Consider the following 19,296-nt stretch of genomic DNA (forward strand, 5'->3'; position numbering starts at 1 on the left):
TTTGCTGTAACGGCAGGAAATACCGTTGGATTGAAGATACTGGGCTTGAGGGAGATGTGTTGATTACTATGATTAATGGACAATTGATTCTGTTACGATTCATGTTATTATATGGATGTCTGGCTAGACTGCAAACTCTCCTTCCAGACTCACATCAAACATCTCCAATCAAAAATCAAATCCAGAGTCGGCTTTCTATTCCGCAACAAAGCCTCCTTCACTCACGCTGCCAAGCTTACCCTAGTAAAACTGACTATCCTACCGATCCTCGACTTCGGCGATGTCATCTACAAAATGGCTTCCAACACTCTACTCAGCAAACTGGATGCAGTCTATCACAGTGCCATCCGTTTTGTCACTAAAGCACCTTATACCACCCACCACTGCGACTTGTATGCTCTAGTCGGCTGGCCCTCACTACATATTCGTCGCCAGACCCACTGGCTCCAGGTCATTTACAAGTCCATGCTAGGTAAAGCTCCGCCTTATCTCAGTTCACTGGTCACGATGGCAACACCCATCCGTAGCACGCGCTCCAGCAGGTGTATCTCACTGATCATCCCTAAAGCCAACACCTCATTTGGCCGCCTTTCGTTCCAGTACTCTGCTGCCTGTGACTGGAACGAATTGCAAAAATCGCTGAAGTTGGAGACTTTTATCTCCCTCACCAACTTCAAACATCAGCTATCCGAGCAGCTAACCGATCGCTGCAGCTGTACATAGTCTATAGGTAAATAGCTCACCCTTTTCACCTACCTCATTCCCATACTGTTTTTATACTGTTTTTATTTATTTACTTTTCTGCTCTTTTGCACACCAATATCTCTACCTGTACATGCCCATCTGATCATTTATCACTCCAGTGTTAAGCTGCAAAATTGTATTATTCGCCTACCTCCTCATGCCTTTTGCACACATTGTATATAGACTGCCCATTTTTTTCTACTGTGTTATTGACTTGCTAATTGTTTACTCCATGCGTAACTCTGTGTTGTCTGTTCACACTGCTATGCTTTATCTTGGCCAGGTCGCAGTTGCAAATGAGAACTTGTTCTCAACTAGCCTACCTGGTTAAATAAAGGTGAAATAAAAAAATAAATAAATAAAATAAAAATGGATAATTATCGTCGGTTCGCCAGTAAGCTGTGTTCTTGTTAACCGTCGGGAAGTAACCCGGATCCTCATTATGATTCTCATTATGACGATGTGGAATGTTGCCTACAAATACTTCACAATGCTACAGACACCTTGGGGAAACGACAGAAAGTGCAGGCTCATTCCTGATGCTTTCACAGCCATATAAGGAGACATTGGAACACAGGGCATTCAAAATCTGGACCATTTCCTGTATGAAATGTCATCTTGGTTTCGCCTGTAGCATTAGTTCTGGGGCACTCACAGATAATATCTTTGCAGTTTTGGAAACGTCAGAGTTTATTCTTTCCAAAGCTGTCAATTACATGCATAGTCGAGGATCTTTTCGGTGCAAAATATCTTGTTTAAAACGGGAACGTTTTTTATCCGAAAATTAAAAGAGCGCCCCCTATCTCGAAGAAGTTAAGTAGGGCATTGATGTTTATGGTTAAGTACACATTGGAGCAACGACAGTCATTGATTGATTGTTTTTTATAAGATACGTTTAATGCTAGCTAGCAACTTACCTTGGCTTACTGCATTCGTGTAACTGGCAGGCTCCTCGTGAGGCAGGTGGTTGGAGCGTTGGACTAGTTAACTGTAAGGTTGCAAGATTGGATCCCCCGAGCTGACAAGCCTCGTTCCTAGGCCATCATTGAAAATAAGAATGTGTTCTTAACTGACTTGCCTTGTTAAATAAAGATAAAATAAAGGTGTAAAAAAATAAAAAATAAAAAAATCAGAAAAAATACCGGTTTCCGATTGTTATGGACACTTGAAATCGGCCCTAATTAATTGGCCATTCCGATTAATCGGTCGACCTCTAACGTGTACATAAAGTTATAGTTGAGGAGAAGATGGATGCCTTGAATTAACTACCTGCTGTGACCCATCCACTGTCCTTGTCCCTCCCACATCTTGTAATTAGACTTTAAGACTGACAGGAGAGATGATATGTCCCCTGGAGGGAGGGAGGGAGGGAGGGAGAGAGGGAGAGAGGGAGAGATGGCAGTCTGAATAAGTTTAGGATCCTCTAGCGCTCACTGCAGCCAGCTTACTCATAAAAGCCCTTTTAGGACAGGCCATCCCAAGGACACCTAAACTCATTACTGGAAGCACTCGCATGTGCGGGGGGTGTAAGTGAGAGAGAGTCGCAGAGAGAATGAGAGGTGGGCGGTGGGAGAGCACAGCACATGTCATCTGGTTGGTCGCTTGTCATAGCTAAGTGTATGAGTCAAGGACGAGTTTTGTAAATGGAGCGCGACGGAATGCAATTCGGAATTCGTCGGAATGCTTAGTTCCGGCAACGACCCACGCTTTAGTGCGCCTGTCTTCCCTGATATTCCTCGCTTCAAACCCAAACCTGCAGTGCCTGAACTGTGATGTAGAAATGCAGTATTGAGCATTAGAGATGGTTTTTTTAAAGCCTGTCACATACTGGGAGTGGTGAGACTGGACAGGCACTCTCTCTCAGGTTAATATTTAAGGTGCGTGTTCGGCTGCCAAGAGAGCTAAAGCATAAACACAAATGCAGATACACACACACACACACACACACACACACTTTCACACTCTTCACATACGCTGCTGCTACTCTGTTTATTATCTATAGTATCCTGATTGTCTAGTCACCTTTACTCCTACCTACATGTGCATATTAGTTCAATTACCTCAACTACCTCATACCCTTGCACATTGACTGGGAGCCGGTACTCCTTGTATATAGTCTTGTTGTTACCTCGTAGCCTTGCACATTGACTCTGAGCCGGTACTCCTTGTATATAGTCTTGTTGTTACCTCGTAGCCTTGCACATTGACTCTGAGCCGGTACTCCTTGTATATAGTCTTGTTGTTACCTCGTAGCCTTGCACATAGTTTAGTTCTCCTGTATTATGAGCACAGCGACTGCAATTAGACGGCATGATGTTAATGTTACTATTTAGCTTTGGCTGGTGGAGGTCCTGTAGAACCATTTCCAGATAAAGCATGATGTTAATGTTACTATTTAGCTTTGGCTGGTGGAGGTCCTGTAGAACCATTTCCAGATAAAGCATGATGTTAATGTTACTATTTAGCTTTGGCTGGTGGAGGTCCTGTAGAACCATTTCCAGATAAAGCATGATGTTAATGTTACTATTTAGCTTTGGCTGGTGGAGGTCCTGTACAACCATTTCCAGATAACGTGTCCTGGGTGAAAAAGTTGAATGAAAAAAGTTGAGTGAGGAAAAAACGTTGTTAAATGTCAGATGGTCAGATGGGACTAATATTGAGCTTTTTGGCCATTAAGGAATGCACTGTCTGTCGCAAACCCAACACCTCTCATAGCTCCTGTAGCTGTTTGCCTTGAAGAATGGGCAAAATCCCAATGGCTAGATGTGCCAAGCTTATAGAGACATACCTCAAGAGACTTCCAGATGTAATTGCTGAAAAAGGTGGCTCTACAAAGTGTTGACTCTTACTTGTTTGTTTCACAATAAATTAAAAAAATCCATCTTCAAAGTGGTAGGCATGTTGTGTAAATCAAGTGATACAAACCCTTAATTTCTTTTTTCAAAATTCCATATTGTAAGGCAGCAAAATTTGAAGAATGCCAAGGGGGGTGAATAGTTTCACAAGCCACTGTTTGTCTTCCTGTCATGGCTTTTGCGCCATCAGCACAGATACCAACATAAGCAGCAGCTACGTTTGGCTACACACGGACCGTTAGTGGAATTCCCGCTAGAGAGTAACGGTTAATGTGATTGGATGTTCATTATTTGACTAAACTACCTGTATTTGACATTGTGTCGTTATTTCGCTGAACACTAGATGGTTTAATTGTACATTTGGCGGTGAAACGAGTCTACTCAGTAAAGAATGTATTATTATTTTTATTTGGCGTACCCCCGACGGCATTGTGCGTACCCCTGGGGGTACGTGTACCCCAGTTTGGGAATACCTGCATTAGTTACTAATTACCTGTCCAAAATTGTAATCAGTAATGTAACTTTTGGATTACCCAAACTCGGTAACATAATCTGATTACATTCCGTTACTTTTAGATTACTTTCTCCTTAAGAGGCATTAGAAGAAGACACAAATGTATGTTACCAATTGAACGACATCTATTGCAGTATAAATCCATGTTAAAGTTTACATAGCTGGCCATATATGGATGTTAATTTTTACTTTATGGGTTGGTTATGTAGGCTTTTTCTAAACCATTGCTTTCTACTACACATAATAATACTATTAAATTATATCTTTACATTAAATACCAAAGTCTATCAGAATTCCAGTCATTCCAATAAATGTTATACCCCTTGATCTTCAAGAATAGGACATGGAAATATGGAAGTATAGATTAGCCTAATTGTTTTACCTGAGCATAACCCCATAACTAAGGACTTATTAGCCAGCCCTACCCTGTTGTTTATGATTTTGTTGTCATGGAGGACTGATGGGGCTCATTGATTGGGCTCGCATGCTTTGAGCACTACTGAAAAGTGCTATTTACATGTGAAAAATGAATGCCATATTTATAGTACTATTTTTTTACCTCTTTGTTGGTGACACTTTGATATCTTGAAAATATGCAGCTGTTTAAAGGGCAAATCCACAGATGAAACAATAACAAAATGCTTGCCCCGCCTCTGTTTTGGATAAAAAGCTGAGGGATGGGCCTGGAGAAATGTAACCACTCTCAGATTAATATATGCAAGGACTGACCATCCATGTTAGAAAAAATATTGTTTTAGCCATGTTTTAGCCATGTTACGAGGTTATACAGGGTTTGTTAATATTTACAATGTGTTCAAACATTGGAGTAAAACAAGCTTATAGTTTGGGTTCTCATGGAGTGTGACAGTTGAACTTAGCTCAAGAGGCATTTTTAAGTTATATTCTTCAAGAATCAATGGATATATGAGAGCAGCAGTGTGATTCACATAAATGAGCTATGTAGATATCAATAATCAGTGATAACCGTATCGCTGTAGACTACACTACTGCTGTCATTACCTCCAAGCCTTTATTCAAGTTGCATCATCTTGGATGCCGACAGCAGCCGCACCAAAAGCCTATTCCTGCTCTTTTCCCACGATCCATCAAACACATTTGGTGTGTCATCGTAGTGGTCTCTGACTTTGTCAGGACCCGGTTACGAACCCGGGTCTCCGGAGTGAGAAACAGTCACTTAACCAACTGAGCCACGAATAGTTGGCAGAACCCAGAAGATGAGGCAGACACAGCAGTACTTGAGACGGTGTATTTAATTAAGTAAAAAGTGAAGTTCTTCAGGAAAACATGTAACTCCACAACCTCAAAAGGAATTCCACAAGAACAAAGGTAATCCTCCAAGACAAAAAGGTAAATCCACAAGGTGGAAGGTATAGCACAAAAAGCCGAAAAAAATACTCAAAAACAAACAAACAAGAACAAAAAACAGAATTCCACAAGAGAGTCCACCGGGATCAAAAAGAGTTCACAGAGTACTAGGGCTGGGTGCTAACATACAAACACAGAGCAAAGAACTGAGTAAAACAAAGGGTTTAAATACAATCAGGGGAAACGAGGCACAGGTGCAAATAATAATGGGGATCAAGGGAAAACAAAAGGCCAAAAGGCACAATGGGGGCATCTAGTGACCAAAAACCGGAACAACCCTGGCCAAATCCTGACAGACTAAACAGTTGTGTTTAGACTCACTCAGGTGGAACAAATTTAAACTTGTGCCTTTTTTCAATGCTGGTTTGAATGTCATTGAGAAAAGAGAGAAGTGTTTAGATTGTTTTCCACAAACATCCTTTCTGAATTTAAAAGTAATCCTCGAAGTCAAACCTCTAGTTTTTTAAAAGTATCTGTAATCTGATGACAATATTTTTGCTCGTAACGTAACGAATTACAGTAAATAAAAGAAAAAGTAATCTCTTACATGTAATGGATTGAGTGAGAGAGTGCGGGAGAGGGTGTGTGTGTGTGTGTGTGTGTGTGTGTGTGTGTGTGTGTGTGTGTGTGTGTGTGTGTGTGTGTGTGTGTGTGTGTGTGTGTGTGTGTGTGTGTGTGTGTGTGTGTGCGTGTGGCTGTACATCTGCTGGCTCCCGAGTAGTGCAGCGCTCTAAAGCAATGCATCTCAGTGCTAGAGGCATTACTACAGACCCTGGTTCGATTCTAGGCTGTATCACAACTGGCTGTGATTGGGAGTCCCATAGGGCAGCGCCGAATTGGCCCAGCATCGTCCGGCTTAGGGTTTGGACGGGGTAGGCAGCCATTGTAGATAGGAATTTGTTCTTAACTGACTTGCCCAGTTAAATAAAGGTTAAATACGTCTGCTGGGTGGATCCTCCTGCTCTCAGTAGAGTGTAATGGAGACTGCTATCTCCAGACGTCTGCTATCTCCAGACGTGCTGCTTTTATAAGGGAGGGCTTAGTGCTCTGAGGACTGCCTCTCTCTATTGCTCTCTTTTTCCTTTCTCACTCTGTTTTTTTCTCTTTTTCTCCCTCTTTGACTGTCAGTCGACCTCTCGTCTTTTTCATTCTAGTCGTCTCTCCTCTACTCCCTTATCTCTTTCTCTGTCTTTCTCCTCTCTCCCTCCTCCCCTCTCTTTCTCTCCTCCGTTTCCCTTCTCTCTTTCTCTCTCTTTCTCCTCTCTCCCTCCTCCCCTCTCTTTCTCTCCTCCATTTCCCTTCTCTATTTCTCCTCTCTCCCTCCTCCCCTCTCTTTCTCTCCTCCATTTCCCTTCTCTCTTTCTCTCATCGGAGATCACCCTCTGTATGTACACACCGTCCTGTCAGTGCTCTGCTCTCTCTGCCCACGTTCACCCGGGGCTCCTTCTGCTGTAATCTACAGCTTAATCTACAGCTTAAGCTGCTTTATATCCTATTAAAGTAGATAACACAGACCGTTGTGAAGATAAACTCAGATCAGATATTAGGAGTTGAGTGTCCATGTCGTTGAATGAGCATTTGATGAGTCACTGAAGAGGGAATTGGGGCCAGTCCCATATGGCACCCTATTCTTCACATATAGTGCACCAAAAGTATTGCTCTAAAATGGAGTGAATCCTAACTTCCACTTAAATCAACATTTCCTTTAGTCATGCGTCAATGTCAGTGGGAGACAGTGACATTTTGAATTAAATGGTCGTTTTTTTTGGTAGGATTCTTCCCTACCTTAGTCTGGCTGTATGAGTAGCACCTACTGCATAAATGCCCTATAATGCGTTCTCTAGCCTATTCTCCCCCCAGGCAGCTGTTGTTGTGTTGGTACGATATGTTCTCTCCAGAGCTGATGTGAGAGGAAAGGGATGTCACAGGGACAGAGAGCTTTGCTAACAGGGTGACCTGCTATATGAGTCACACCTGGCTGGCATTGAAGAGCTGCTCACACATTGAAGAGCTGAATCACACATAGATTCTACACTCACACCATTCTTCCATTGGAAATTCCATCATTTGGTGTTTTGTTGATGGTGGTAGAAAATGCTGTCTCAGGCGCCGCTTAAAGTTTCCCCATAAGTGTTCAACTGGGTTGAGATCTGGTGACTGAGATGGCCATGGATATAGGATATGGTTTTCATGCTCATCAAACTGTTTTGGATGGGGGAATTGTCATCCTATGGGGGCATGGCCATCATAGCCAAAATAATGGCCTGCCAAGCATTTTTTTAACACACATTTTTTGACACCCTAATGATGGCACGTATTTCAAATTAAAAAAACACAGCCTTTTCTCAAGTTCAAACCAACTACCTGCAACTGGACATGGACATTTAAGAAGATACATGTTTGGCCGAACGAAGATGAGGTTTGGTTGAAAAATCTCTGTGCGACGCCAAACAGTAGCGATCCTGTAACGGCTAACGGTGCATTACATTAGCCCTCTAGCTAACTGACACCTATAACGCTGACGCTAGTTGACACCCACTGACACACAGATAACACTGCTGCCATGCCGAAGTCGTGGCATGCAGGCCTCGAGGCCTGCCTAGAGATGTGTACCAGTCCACACCGTTAGTACATTGTCAGAGCACACTGTGCACACGCATGCATTATGTACCCACACACGAGTAGTGGAACATAGAGAGTGAACAAATGTGAACGATGAGGAAGGCCAGTGATGAAGATGCCTCTAGCAACTTGCTGGCCCAGCGTGATGACTCAACCACGATTTATGGCATTGTTTGAAAGACAGACCATCTGAGGGCTATCATACGGGTCAAACACACCATGTCTGTGACAATTTGGATGAAGAGACATTCTCACAGAAGTCCTAGGGTCACAGAAGCCAGGAGAGGTGTAGACTGATGAAACTTGAATCGACTAAATTAATGTTACTGTGTGAATTAAATTGCCACGTTTGGATTGTTTCAAGAGTTCATAAAGAGCTATGCTTCATTATACTGTAAGTGCTATGGATTTATTGTCACAGAGAAACTGTGTTACTCTGTACGCTTGACGGCGGATAGTTCACAGGAACGACACAGTGTTGAGGTGTGGTGATTAGATTAGAGAATGCCTGGAATGTTTTGGGCCGTGCAAAGGGATGTTAATTAGACGATAGGCGATACAGGTAGTTGGCACTCTTGGAAGACTACAAGATGGGTTTAAACTTAGATCGTGTAGTTATTGGTTAACCGATCTCCTGTTGTACGTATGTATGTCATAGTGGTGCATTTTCTATGCTGTTAAGACTCATTATTTTTTTAAATTATTTTTTAATTAGAAGATTTCTGGTGTCCATCATTTGTTTATTGTGTTCTTATTGTGTAACTGTAATAATTATGGCTACTTTTAAATGGATACGAACCGTAGTCCTCCAATTTCTGATTAATATTACTTATTATCATTTTGGTAAATGTTATTCACAATTTACATAGCATACAGTGCCTTGCAAAAGTATACATCCCCTTGGCATTTTTCCTATTATGTTGCATTTCAACCTGTAATTTAAATGTATTTTTATTTTTATTTCAGTTAAAGGACATACACAGAATAGTCCAAATTGGTGAAGTGAAATGATAAAAACAACATTTTTTTTTAAAGAAAATTCAAAATTGAAAAGTGGTGCGTGCATATGTATTCACCCCATTTGCTATGAAGCCCCTAAATACAATTTGGTGCAACCAATTACCTTCAGAAGTCACATAACTAGTTAAATAAAGTCTACCTGTGTGCAATCTAAGTGTCACATGATCTGTCACATGATCTAAGTATATATACACCTGTTCTGAAAGGCCCCAGAGTCTGCAACATCACTAAGCAAGCAGCATCACCAAGCAAGCAGCACCATGAAGACCAAGGAGCTCTCCAAACTGGTCAGGGACAAAGTTGTGGAGAAGTACAGATCAGGGTTGGGTTATAAAAAAATATCCTGAATCTTTGAACATCCCACGGAGCATGATTAAATCCATTATAAAAAAAATGGAAAGAATATGGCACCACAACAAACCTGCCAAGAGAGGGCCACCCACCAAAACTCACGGACCAGGCAAGGAGGGCATTAATCAGAGAGGCAACAAAGAGACCAAAGATAACCCTGAAGGAGCTGCAAAGCTCCTTCAAAGAGTATCTGTCCATAGGACCTCTTTAAGCCATACACTCCACAGAGCTGGGCTTTACGGAAGAGTGGCCAGAAAAAAAGCCATTTATTAATGAAAAAAATAAGCGAACACACTAGGTGTTCGCCAAAAGGCATGTTGGACACTCCCCAAACATATGGAAGAAGGTACTCTGGTTTGATGATACTAAAATTGAGCTTTTTGGCCATCAAGGAAAAGCTATGTCTGGCGCAAACCCAACACCTCTCATCCCCCGAGACTACCATCCCCACAGTGAAGCCTGGTGATGGCAGCATCATGCTGTGGGGATGTTTTTCATCGGCGGGGACTAGGAAACTGGTCAGAATTGAAGGAATGATGGATGGTTTTAAATACAGAGAAATGATTGAGTGAAACGGACAATAACCCTAAGCATAATGCTAAAGAAACACTCAATTTGTTTAAGGGGAAGCATTTTAAATGTCTTCGAATGGCCTAGTCAAAGCCCAGACCTCAATCAAATTGAGAATCTGTGCTATGACTTAAAGATTGCTGTACACCAGCGGAACGCTTACAACTTGAAGGAGCTGGAGCAGTTTTGCCTTGAAGATTGGGCAAAAATCCCAATGGCTAGATGTGCCATGTTTATAGAGACATACCCCAAGAGACTTGCAGCTGTAATTGTTGCAAAAAGGTGGCTCTACAAAGTATTGACTTTGGGGGGTGAATAGTTATGCTTATGTTTTTTCTTATTATTTCTTGTTTGTTTCACAATAAAACACATGTGGCATCTTCAAAGTGGTAGGCATGTTGTGTAAATCAAATTACACAACCCCCCCAAAAAATATATTTTAATTCCAGGTTGTAAAGTAACAAAATAGGAAAAATGCCAAGGGAGGTGAATACTTTCACAAGCCACTGTATATGCTTGGTCTGACTATGCATCTCATCTCAAGGTTAACTCAATCATTAAATGCTAGGACATTGATTGCAAGACATTAGTTCCTTTGTCCCTTAGCCTCTTAATAATTGCATAACGGTAAACCTAGACACGTGCATCTTATAGTATTCCGAGTGGTGATGCAAGATTCGCTACCTTGGCGATACTGGACAAGATTATGGACATTATCATTCACATGATAATGGAGTCGTATTGATGAGTGTAGTTTATTATATTCAACATAATGTTTGGATCATTTCTACCACCCTACACACACACACACACACACACACACACACACACACACACACACACACACACACACACACACACACACACACACACACACACACACACACACACACACACACACTCACAAGCGCACACACACTTCAACGTCTAAGCCTTTTCTCATCTTCTTTCCTTATGCTCTCATTAGAGAGGATATACTGTAAATTGGTATTACTGTCAACATGTGTAATCTGTTCACGCCTGTTCTCTCTTGGCGAGGGAGGAGGCGGTGGAGCACTGGTTTGTTTTCCTCCTCAGCGGAACGCTACGCTGGCTAGCCGGGGCTGTGTTGTGTTGTTGTGACTGAAGAAGCGTGACTGGCCATCTGCTAGCTGTGATTTCTACACCATGCTATAGTCAGGGATGGACACAGATGAGTGGCTGCGCTTTGAGAGGAATCCTTCCGACGGTTGAGGGGTCTGTGTATGTGTTTGTGTGTGTGTGTGTCTGTGTGTATGTGTTTGTGTGTGTGTGTGTGTTAGTGTGTCTGTGTGCATGCGCAGGTTTGTGTTTATTTCTGATTAAGCTTACGCTCAGTGATATGATACCATAGGGGCTTTGTCAAGTATAATTTCTGACATTGTACAGTAGCCATTGTAGGGTTATCAGCGTATGGTTTATATCAGCATATGGTTTATATCAGCGTATGGTTTATATCAGCGTATGGTTTATATCCGCGTATGGTTTATATCAGCGTATGGTTTATATCAGCGTATGGTTTATATCAGCGTATGGTTTATATCAGTTTATGGTTTATATCAGCGTATGGTTTATATCAGCGTATGGTTTATATCAGCCTATGGTTTATATCAGCGTATGGTTTATATCAGCATATGGTTTATATCAGCATATGGTTTATATCAGGTTTATATCAGCGTATGGTTTATATCAGCATATGGTTTATATCAGCATATTGTTTATATCAGGTTTATATCAGCGTATGGTTTATATCAGCCTATGGTTTATATCAGCGTATGGTTTATATCAGCGTATGGTTTATATCAGCGTATGGTTTATATCAGCGTATGGTTTATATCAGCGTATGGTTTATATCAGCGTATGGTTTATATCAGCCTATGGTTTATATCAGCGTATGGTTTATATCAGCGTATGGTTTATATCAGTTTATGGTTTATATCAGCGTATGGTTTATATCAGCGTATGGTTTATATCAGCATATGGTTTATATCAGCGTATGGTTTATATCAGCGTATGGTTTATATCAGCGTATGGTTTATATCAGTTTATGGTTTATATCAGCGTATGGTTTATATCAGTGTATGGTTTATATCAGCGTATGGTTTATATCAGCATATGGTTTATATCAGCGTATGGTTTATATCAGCATATGGTTTATATCAGTTTATGGTTTATATCAGCCTATGGTTTATATCAGCATATGGTTTATATCAGCGTATGGTTTATATCAGTTTATGGTTTGTATCAGCGTATGGTTTATATCAGCGTATGGTTTATATCAGCGTATGGTTTATATCAGGTTTATATCAGTGTATGGTTTATATCAGCGTATGGTTTATATCAGTTTATGGTTTATATCAGCGTATGGTTTATATCAGTGTATGGTTTATATCAGCGTATGGTTTATATCAGTTTATGGTTTATATCAGCCTATGATTTATATCAGCGTATGGTTTATATCAGTGTAACGACGTTCGTCTGTTGAATGAAGAGAGTCAGACCGAATTGCAGCGTGTAGGTTACTCATGACTTTAATGAATGATAAGACGGTACATGAAATAACTGAAATACGAAAACAACAAACGAAACGAGAAACTAATTACGGTCTATCTGGTGAATACAACACAGAGACAGGAACAAACACCCACGAAATACAAAGCGAAACTGAGGCTGTCTAAATATGGTTCCCAATCAGAGACAACGACAAGCACCTGACTCTGATTGGGAATCGCCTCAGGCAGCCAAACCTATACCACACCCCTAATCAGCCGCGATCCCAAATAATACAAACCCCAATACGAAACACAACATATAAACCCATGTCACACCCTGGCCTACCCAAACATAATACAAAAACACAAAATACAATGACCAAGGCGTGACAGAACCCCCCCTAAGGTGCAGACTCCCGGACGCACCTCAAGAGCATAGGGAGGGTCCAGGTGGGCGTCTGTCCATGGTGGCGGTTCTGGCTCGGGACGTGGACCCCACTCCATTAATGTCCTAGTTCCTCCCCTTCGCGTCCTGGGATCATCCACCTTCTCCGCCGACCATGGCCTAATAGTCCTCACCCAGATCCCCACATAACTGAAGGGCAGCTCGGGACAGAGGGGCAGCTCGGGACAGAGGGGCAGCTCGGGACAGAGGGGCATCTCGGGACAGAGGGGCATCTCGGGACAGAGGGGCATCTCGGGACAGAGGGGCATCTCGGGACAGAGGGGCATCTCGGGACAGAGGGACAGCCCGGGACAGAGGGACAGCCCGGGACAGAGGGGCAGCCCGGGACCGAGGGGAAGCCCGGTACTGAGGGGAAACCCGGTACTGAGAGGAAGCCCAGTACTGAGAGCAAGCTCAGTACTGAGAGGTACTGGTTGTCGGGCAGATCTGGAAGAGACTGGTTGTCGGGCAGATCTGGAAGAGACTGGTTGTCGGGCAGATCTGGAAGAGACTGGTTGTCGGGCAGCGCTGGGCTGACTGGCGGCACTGGCGGCGCTGGGCAGACTGGCGGCTCCGGCAGCGCAGGAGAGGAGAAAGGCTCTGGCTGTGCTAAACAGGCGGGAGACTCCGGCAGCGCAGGAGAGGAGAAAAGCTCTGGCTGCGCTAAACAGGCGGGAGACTCCGGCAGCGCAGGAGAGGAGAAAAGCTCTGGCTGCGCTAAACAGGCGGGAGACTCCAACAGCGCAGGAGAGGAGAAAAGCGCTGGCTGCGCTGAACAGGCGAGGCGCACAGGAAGCCTGGTGCGGGGAGCTGCTACCGGAGGACTGGTGTGTAGAGGTGGCTCTGGATAGACCGGACCGTGCAGGCGCACTGGAGCTCTTGAGCACCGAGCCTGCCCAAGCTTACCTGGCTCGATGCCCACTCTAGCCCGGCCGCACCGGGCTATGCTCCCGCACTGAAAACACCGTGCGCTCCATAGCATAACACGGTGCCTGCCCGGTCTCTCTAGCCCAACGGTGAGCACAGGGAGTATGCGCAGGTCTCCTACCTGGCATAACTATTCTCCCTTCTAGCCCCCCCCCCCCAATAATTTTTTGGGGCTGCTTTTCCGGTTTCCTTGCCAACCGTGTTCCCTCGTATCGTCGGCTCCTATCTCCCGCTGCCTCTGCACTCCTTAGTGCCTCCACCTGTTCCCATGGGAGGCGATCTCTTCCGGCCAATATCTCCTCCCAAGTGTAACAACCTTTACCATCCAACACGTCTTCCCATGTCCATTCTCCAAATAATTCATCCTCCCTTTGCTGCTCCAGCTGTCGCTGCCTGTTAAAACCAGCGCCTCTCCGTTTTTTCCGGCGTGTCTTTTTCTTTGACTCGATTCGCCTGTAGCCCTCTTCGCACTGCTGAAGTCGAATCCCAGGCGGGCTCCTGCACTCGCTCTGGGTCGGCCGCCCACCTGTCGATTTCTTACCACGTCGTATAATCCATGCTTCTGCTGTCCATAACATCCTCCTTTAGCTCCTGCCAGTTCACACGCTGCTCGGTCTGTGAGTGGTGGGTGTTTCTGTAACGATGTTCGTCTGTTGAATGAAGAGAGTCAGACCGAATTGCAGCGTGTAGGTTACTCATGACTTTAATGAATGATAAGACGGTACATGAAATAACTGAAATACGAAAACAACAAACGAAACGAGAAACTAATTACAGCCTATCTGGTGAATACAACACAGAGTCAGGAACAAACACCCACGAAATACAAAGCGAAACTGAGGCTGTCTAAATACGGTTCCCAATCAGAGACAACGACAAGCACCTGACTCTGATTGGGAATCGCCTCAGGCAGCCAAACCTATACCACACCCCTAATCAGCCGCGATCCCAAATAATACAAACCCCAATACGAAATACAACATATAAACCCATGTCACACCCTGGCCTACCCAAACATAATACAAAAACACAAAATACAATGACCAAGGCGTGACAATCAGCGTATGGTTTATATCAGGTTTATATCAGCGTATGGTTTATATCAGCTTATGGTTTATATCAGGTTTATATCAGCGTATGGTTTATATCAGGTTTATATCAGCTTATGGTTTTTATCAGGTTTATATCAGCTTATGGTTTATATCAGCGTATGGTTTATATCAGGTTTATATCAGCGTATGGTTTATATCAGCGTATGGTTTATATCAGTGTATGGTTTATATCTGCGTATGGTTTATATCAGCGTATGGTTTATATCAGCATATGGTTTATATCAGCGTATGGTTTATATCAGCGTATGGTTTATATCAGCGTATGGTTTATATCAGCGTATGGTTTATATCAGGTTTATATCAGTTTATGGTTTATATCAGCGTATGGTTTATATCAGCGTATGGTTTATATAAGGTTTATATCAGCGTATGGTTTATATCAGCGTATGGTTTAAATCAGTTTATGGTTTATATCAGCGTATGGTTTATATCAGTGTATGGTTTATATCAGCGTATGGTTTATATCAGCATATGGTTTATATCAGCGTATGGTTTATATCAGCGTATGGTTTATATCAGCGTATGGTTTATATCAGCGTATGGTTTATATCAGCGTATGGTTTATATCAGCGTATGGTTTATATCAGCGTATGGTTTATATCAGCGTATGGTTTATATCAGTGTATGGTTTATATCAGGTTTATATCAGTTTATGGTTTATATCAGCGTATGGTTTATTTCAGTTTATGGTTTATATCAGTTTATGGTTTATATCAGCGTATGGTTTATTTCAGCGTATGGTTTATATCAGCGTATGGTTTATATCAGTTTATGGTTTATATCAGTTTATGGTTTATATCAGCGTATGGTTTATTTCAGCGTATGGTTTATATCAGCATATGGTTTATATCAGTTTATGGTTTATATCAGCGTATGGTTTATATCAGCATATGGTTTCTATCAGCGTATGGTTTATATCAGCGTATGGTTTATATCAGCGTATGGTTTATATCAGTTTATGGTTTATATCAGCATATGGTTTATATCAGCGTATGGTTTATATCAGCGTATGGTTTATATCAGCGTATGATTTATATCAGCGTATGGTTTATATCAGCGTATGGTTTATATCAGCGTATGGTTTATATCAGCGTATGGTTTTTATCAGCGTAGATTGGTCGGTATACAGTTGTTAGTGGTTACAGTATATTGATGCCTTTACTCCCTCCCTCCCTCCTCTCCCTCCCTCCCCCCTCTCCCTCCCTCCCCCCTCTCCCTCTCTCCCTCCCTCCCCAGATGTACATCCAGACCACCACCCTGACTATCTCGCTCAGCCTCAGCGCCTCCGTCTCTCTGGGGATGTTGTACATGCCCAAGGTCTACGTCATCATCTTCCACCCGGAGCAGAACATCCCCAAACGTAAACGCAGCTTCAAGGCCATAGTCACCGCCGCCGCCATGTCAGGAAAGCTGCAGAAGGGGGGCGACAGACCCAACGGAGAGGTCAAGACGGAGCTGTGTGAGAGCATGGAGACCAACAGTGAGTAAGAACACACCTTTACTAACCTATACATAATACACTTAAATATCTAATTATATATTGTATACACCTATACTAACAGTATACATGTATATAGTACATCTCCACCAGGGTTCCCCAACTGACGGCCCCTGGGCTGAATGGTTTTATTTGGCCCCTCAAGTTTAAAAATAAAATGAAAAATAAAGTGTTGTTGAATTTTCATTGTTGGACATAAGACTGTCAAAACACCAGCAAATCAGCTACAAGTAATACATTTTTGGGGGAAATCTGTCCCAAACTATTCCCACGCATAGTAGAGAGACACGTGATTGTATACAAATGTCAGCAAGAATCTAAATTGTTATGTTTTAGTCAAACATATCTGCTTGGGATTTTTGCAGTCAATTTGTAATTCTGTTCCGCCCCCCGACCATCCGCTCAAAACAAAATCCGCCCCGTGGCTGAATCTAGTTGACTATCCCTGATCTACACTAATATAACTACCAATCTATACACCTACACTCATAGAACGAATCTGTAGATCTACAATTACACACAACAGAAATAGTCTACCTTTTGATAATCTCTACAACTACAGTATGACAGTAGTAACATGTAAGTTGGGCCCTTTTTCATATCTCTCATTCAAATATCAGTCTTTTAATAACAAAAAAAATGCCATGTCTGAATTGTCAACAATGTTCTTGAGAGAGCTTGAGTGCTGCAACCTGTTTTTGGGGCACTGTTGTTTACTTTACATACAGAGTGTTAAAATGATCTTCCCATTCAGCTTAACTATGTGGAGCAGTTTACTTAAACGTCAAAGATGTGTTGTGTGAGGAGCCAGTCTTCCCTCATCGACACTACGACCTGGAAATATTTTTCTTTCACCAGTGGAGATTCAGAATGTTCCGTGGGTGTTTAAAACAGTTATTTCATCACAGTTGATCTGGGTGCTCTGAGAGGTTTAAACTTTTCTGGAGTGGTTGGGGTAATTAGGCTTCGTTTACTCTGTTCCGTGTTCTGAACTGCAGCATTTGAGCTATTTCTTCATCACAGACCTGAACGCCCAGAAGTCTCGCAGTCAGCAGTTTGGTCGGCTAGAATAACACACACACACACGCGCGCGCAGGCACACACACACACACACACACACACACACACACACACACACACACACACACACACACACACACACACACACACACACACACACACACACACACGCACACAGAGTTAATTTTCACAAACCACAGTCTGCCTGAGACATTATTTTCAAACTCTACCTGCCTAGGATTTGTGTTGTGTGAAGAAGAAATTGTTGGAACAGTTTTGATTCCTACAGTTTGACATAGTGTCTCCTTTAAAATCCTCCTTAAAAAAGCGGGCAGGGGCACCGTCTTGATGATAGCTCAGCGCCAGCGGTCCGCGGTCGCTTAAAAACAACTGACATTTACAACCAACAGCTACAGGGGACATGTAACATAACGGACTTGACAAACACAGCCTCAGACCCCAGATGCAGGTGTGCACTAATATTACACTCAATAGGAAATATATATCTCCTGATATATTTCCTCTCCTCTCTTCCCCTCTTTTTCCCCCTGGCAGCTTCATCAACTAAGACAACATATGTCAGCTACAGTAATCATGCCATCTGAACATCTGAACAGCACCAAAGTGGAGGGAGGTTTCCCAGGGCGAGAACAGCTGAGGGAAGGAGCTGTCACTCAGACCGACAGATGACGGACTGATGGACGTAAAGACGGACAGACAGATGGAACTCCCACCACAACCGCTAACCAAGCATGAGACATTTTATATTGTTCTGACAGCATCAAACCGACACAAACCACCAGAGAGGCGGGACCACAAAGACCAACCACCAATCAGTGGGCCCCGTTCGCTCTCTTCCTGTAAATCACAGCACAACGGTCCTGCCATAAACTTTGAACTAACCGTGGAAAAAAGAGACTTAACGGTTTAAAAAAATAATCCCCTGCAGGCTCTATGGTCCAGAGAAAAAAAAGAAGAAAAAAGAAGAAAAAGATAACAAAACAACATGGTGTAAAAGTTATACACAAGGGAGATGTATATGGGAGATAAAAAGTCATTAAAAAGAGTTTTAAAAAATTAAATATTTAAAAGAGAAAATAGAATAAACTATGAGAATCGACCATTATGTTTATTGTTATTCTACTTGTAAGTATTTTTGTGGTTGTGAAGATTTTTTCATTCTTGTCCCATCTGTCGTGCGACCTTGCATACTCAGAAAGTTTGTCTCTTGTATCGATTGGCTAACTGGATGGGTAGCCCTGGCTTGTGAATCTGTAAATGCCCTGGTTGAAGCATGCCAGTTTTTATACAAATGATTTATTTATAATAAAGGAATGTTTTGCAAATGTGTAGATTTGTTGCTTGTGCTTTTAAGATACAACACAGACACCAATTTGATATTTTTGTTTATTACTATATTTGTGACAAAACCGTCTCTATTCGGTCTTCTGTAGCAAAATCTGAAATTGTGTTTTTTACAATGGATAAAAGTAGAGACTCAGAGCTAGAAAATGGTATTTCATACACTACAGTTGAGGAACAGTGGGAAAGTAATTCTGATTTGAAAGGTGATAAACGTGGCCTTTGAATGTTTTGGTACACCTACTGGAGAGCTCTCCTTTGTCTACACCCATTCAGTATTGCTCACACCCTCTTAACCTGTTGCGACGAGCAATCCCGTATCCGGGAGCGTAATTATAGCCTCAAGCTCATTACCATAAC

The 19,296-nt window shown here is 42.5% G+C and overlaps 1 protein-coding gene across 3 annotated transcripts in view; it reads left to right on the forward strand.

The window, feature by feature from the left end:
* LOC118365943 (metabotropic glutamate receptor 8-like) overlaps nt 1-18,924 on the forward strand; it is a 308,531-nt gene extending 289,607 nt beyond the window's left edge. For 2 of the 3 annotated variants that reach the window (XM_052491907.1, XM_052491910.1), the window contains 2 exons: nt 16,293-16,536; nt 18,130-18,924. In XM_052491907.1, the coding sequence (XP_052347867.1) occupies nt 16,293-16,536; nt 18,130-18,179 (294 nt within the window). In that variant the 3' untranslated portion in view covers nt 18,180-18,924. Of the gene's footprint in view, nt 1-16,292; nt 16,541-18,129 lie in introns of all 3 variants that reach the window. The other variant, XM_052491908.1, reaches the window with a different exon arrangement.
* The last annotated feature ends 372 nt before the right edge of the window (nt 18,925-19,296 follow it).

This window comes from Oncorhynchus keta, chromosome 33 (genome assembly GCF_023373465.1).
Source record: "Oncorhynchus keta strain PuntledgeMale-10-30-2019 chromosome 33, Oket_V2, whole genome shotgun sequence".
Taxonomy (NCBI): domain Eukaryota; kingdom Metazoa; phylum Chordata; class Actinopteri; order Salmoniformes; family Salmonidae; genus Oncorhynchus; species Oncorhynchus keta.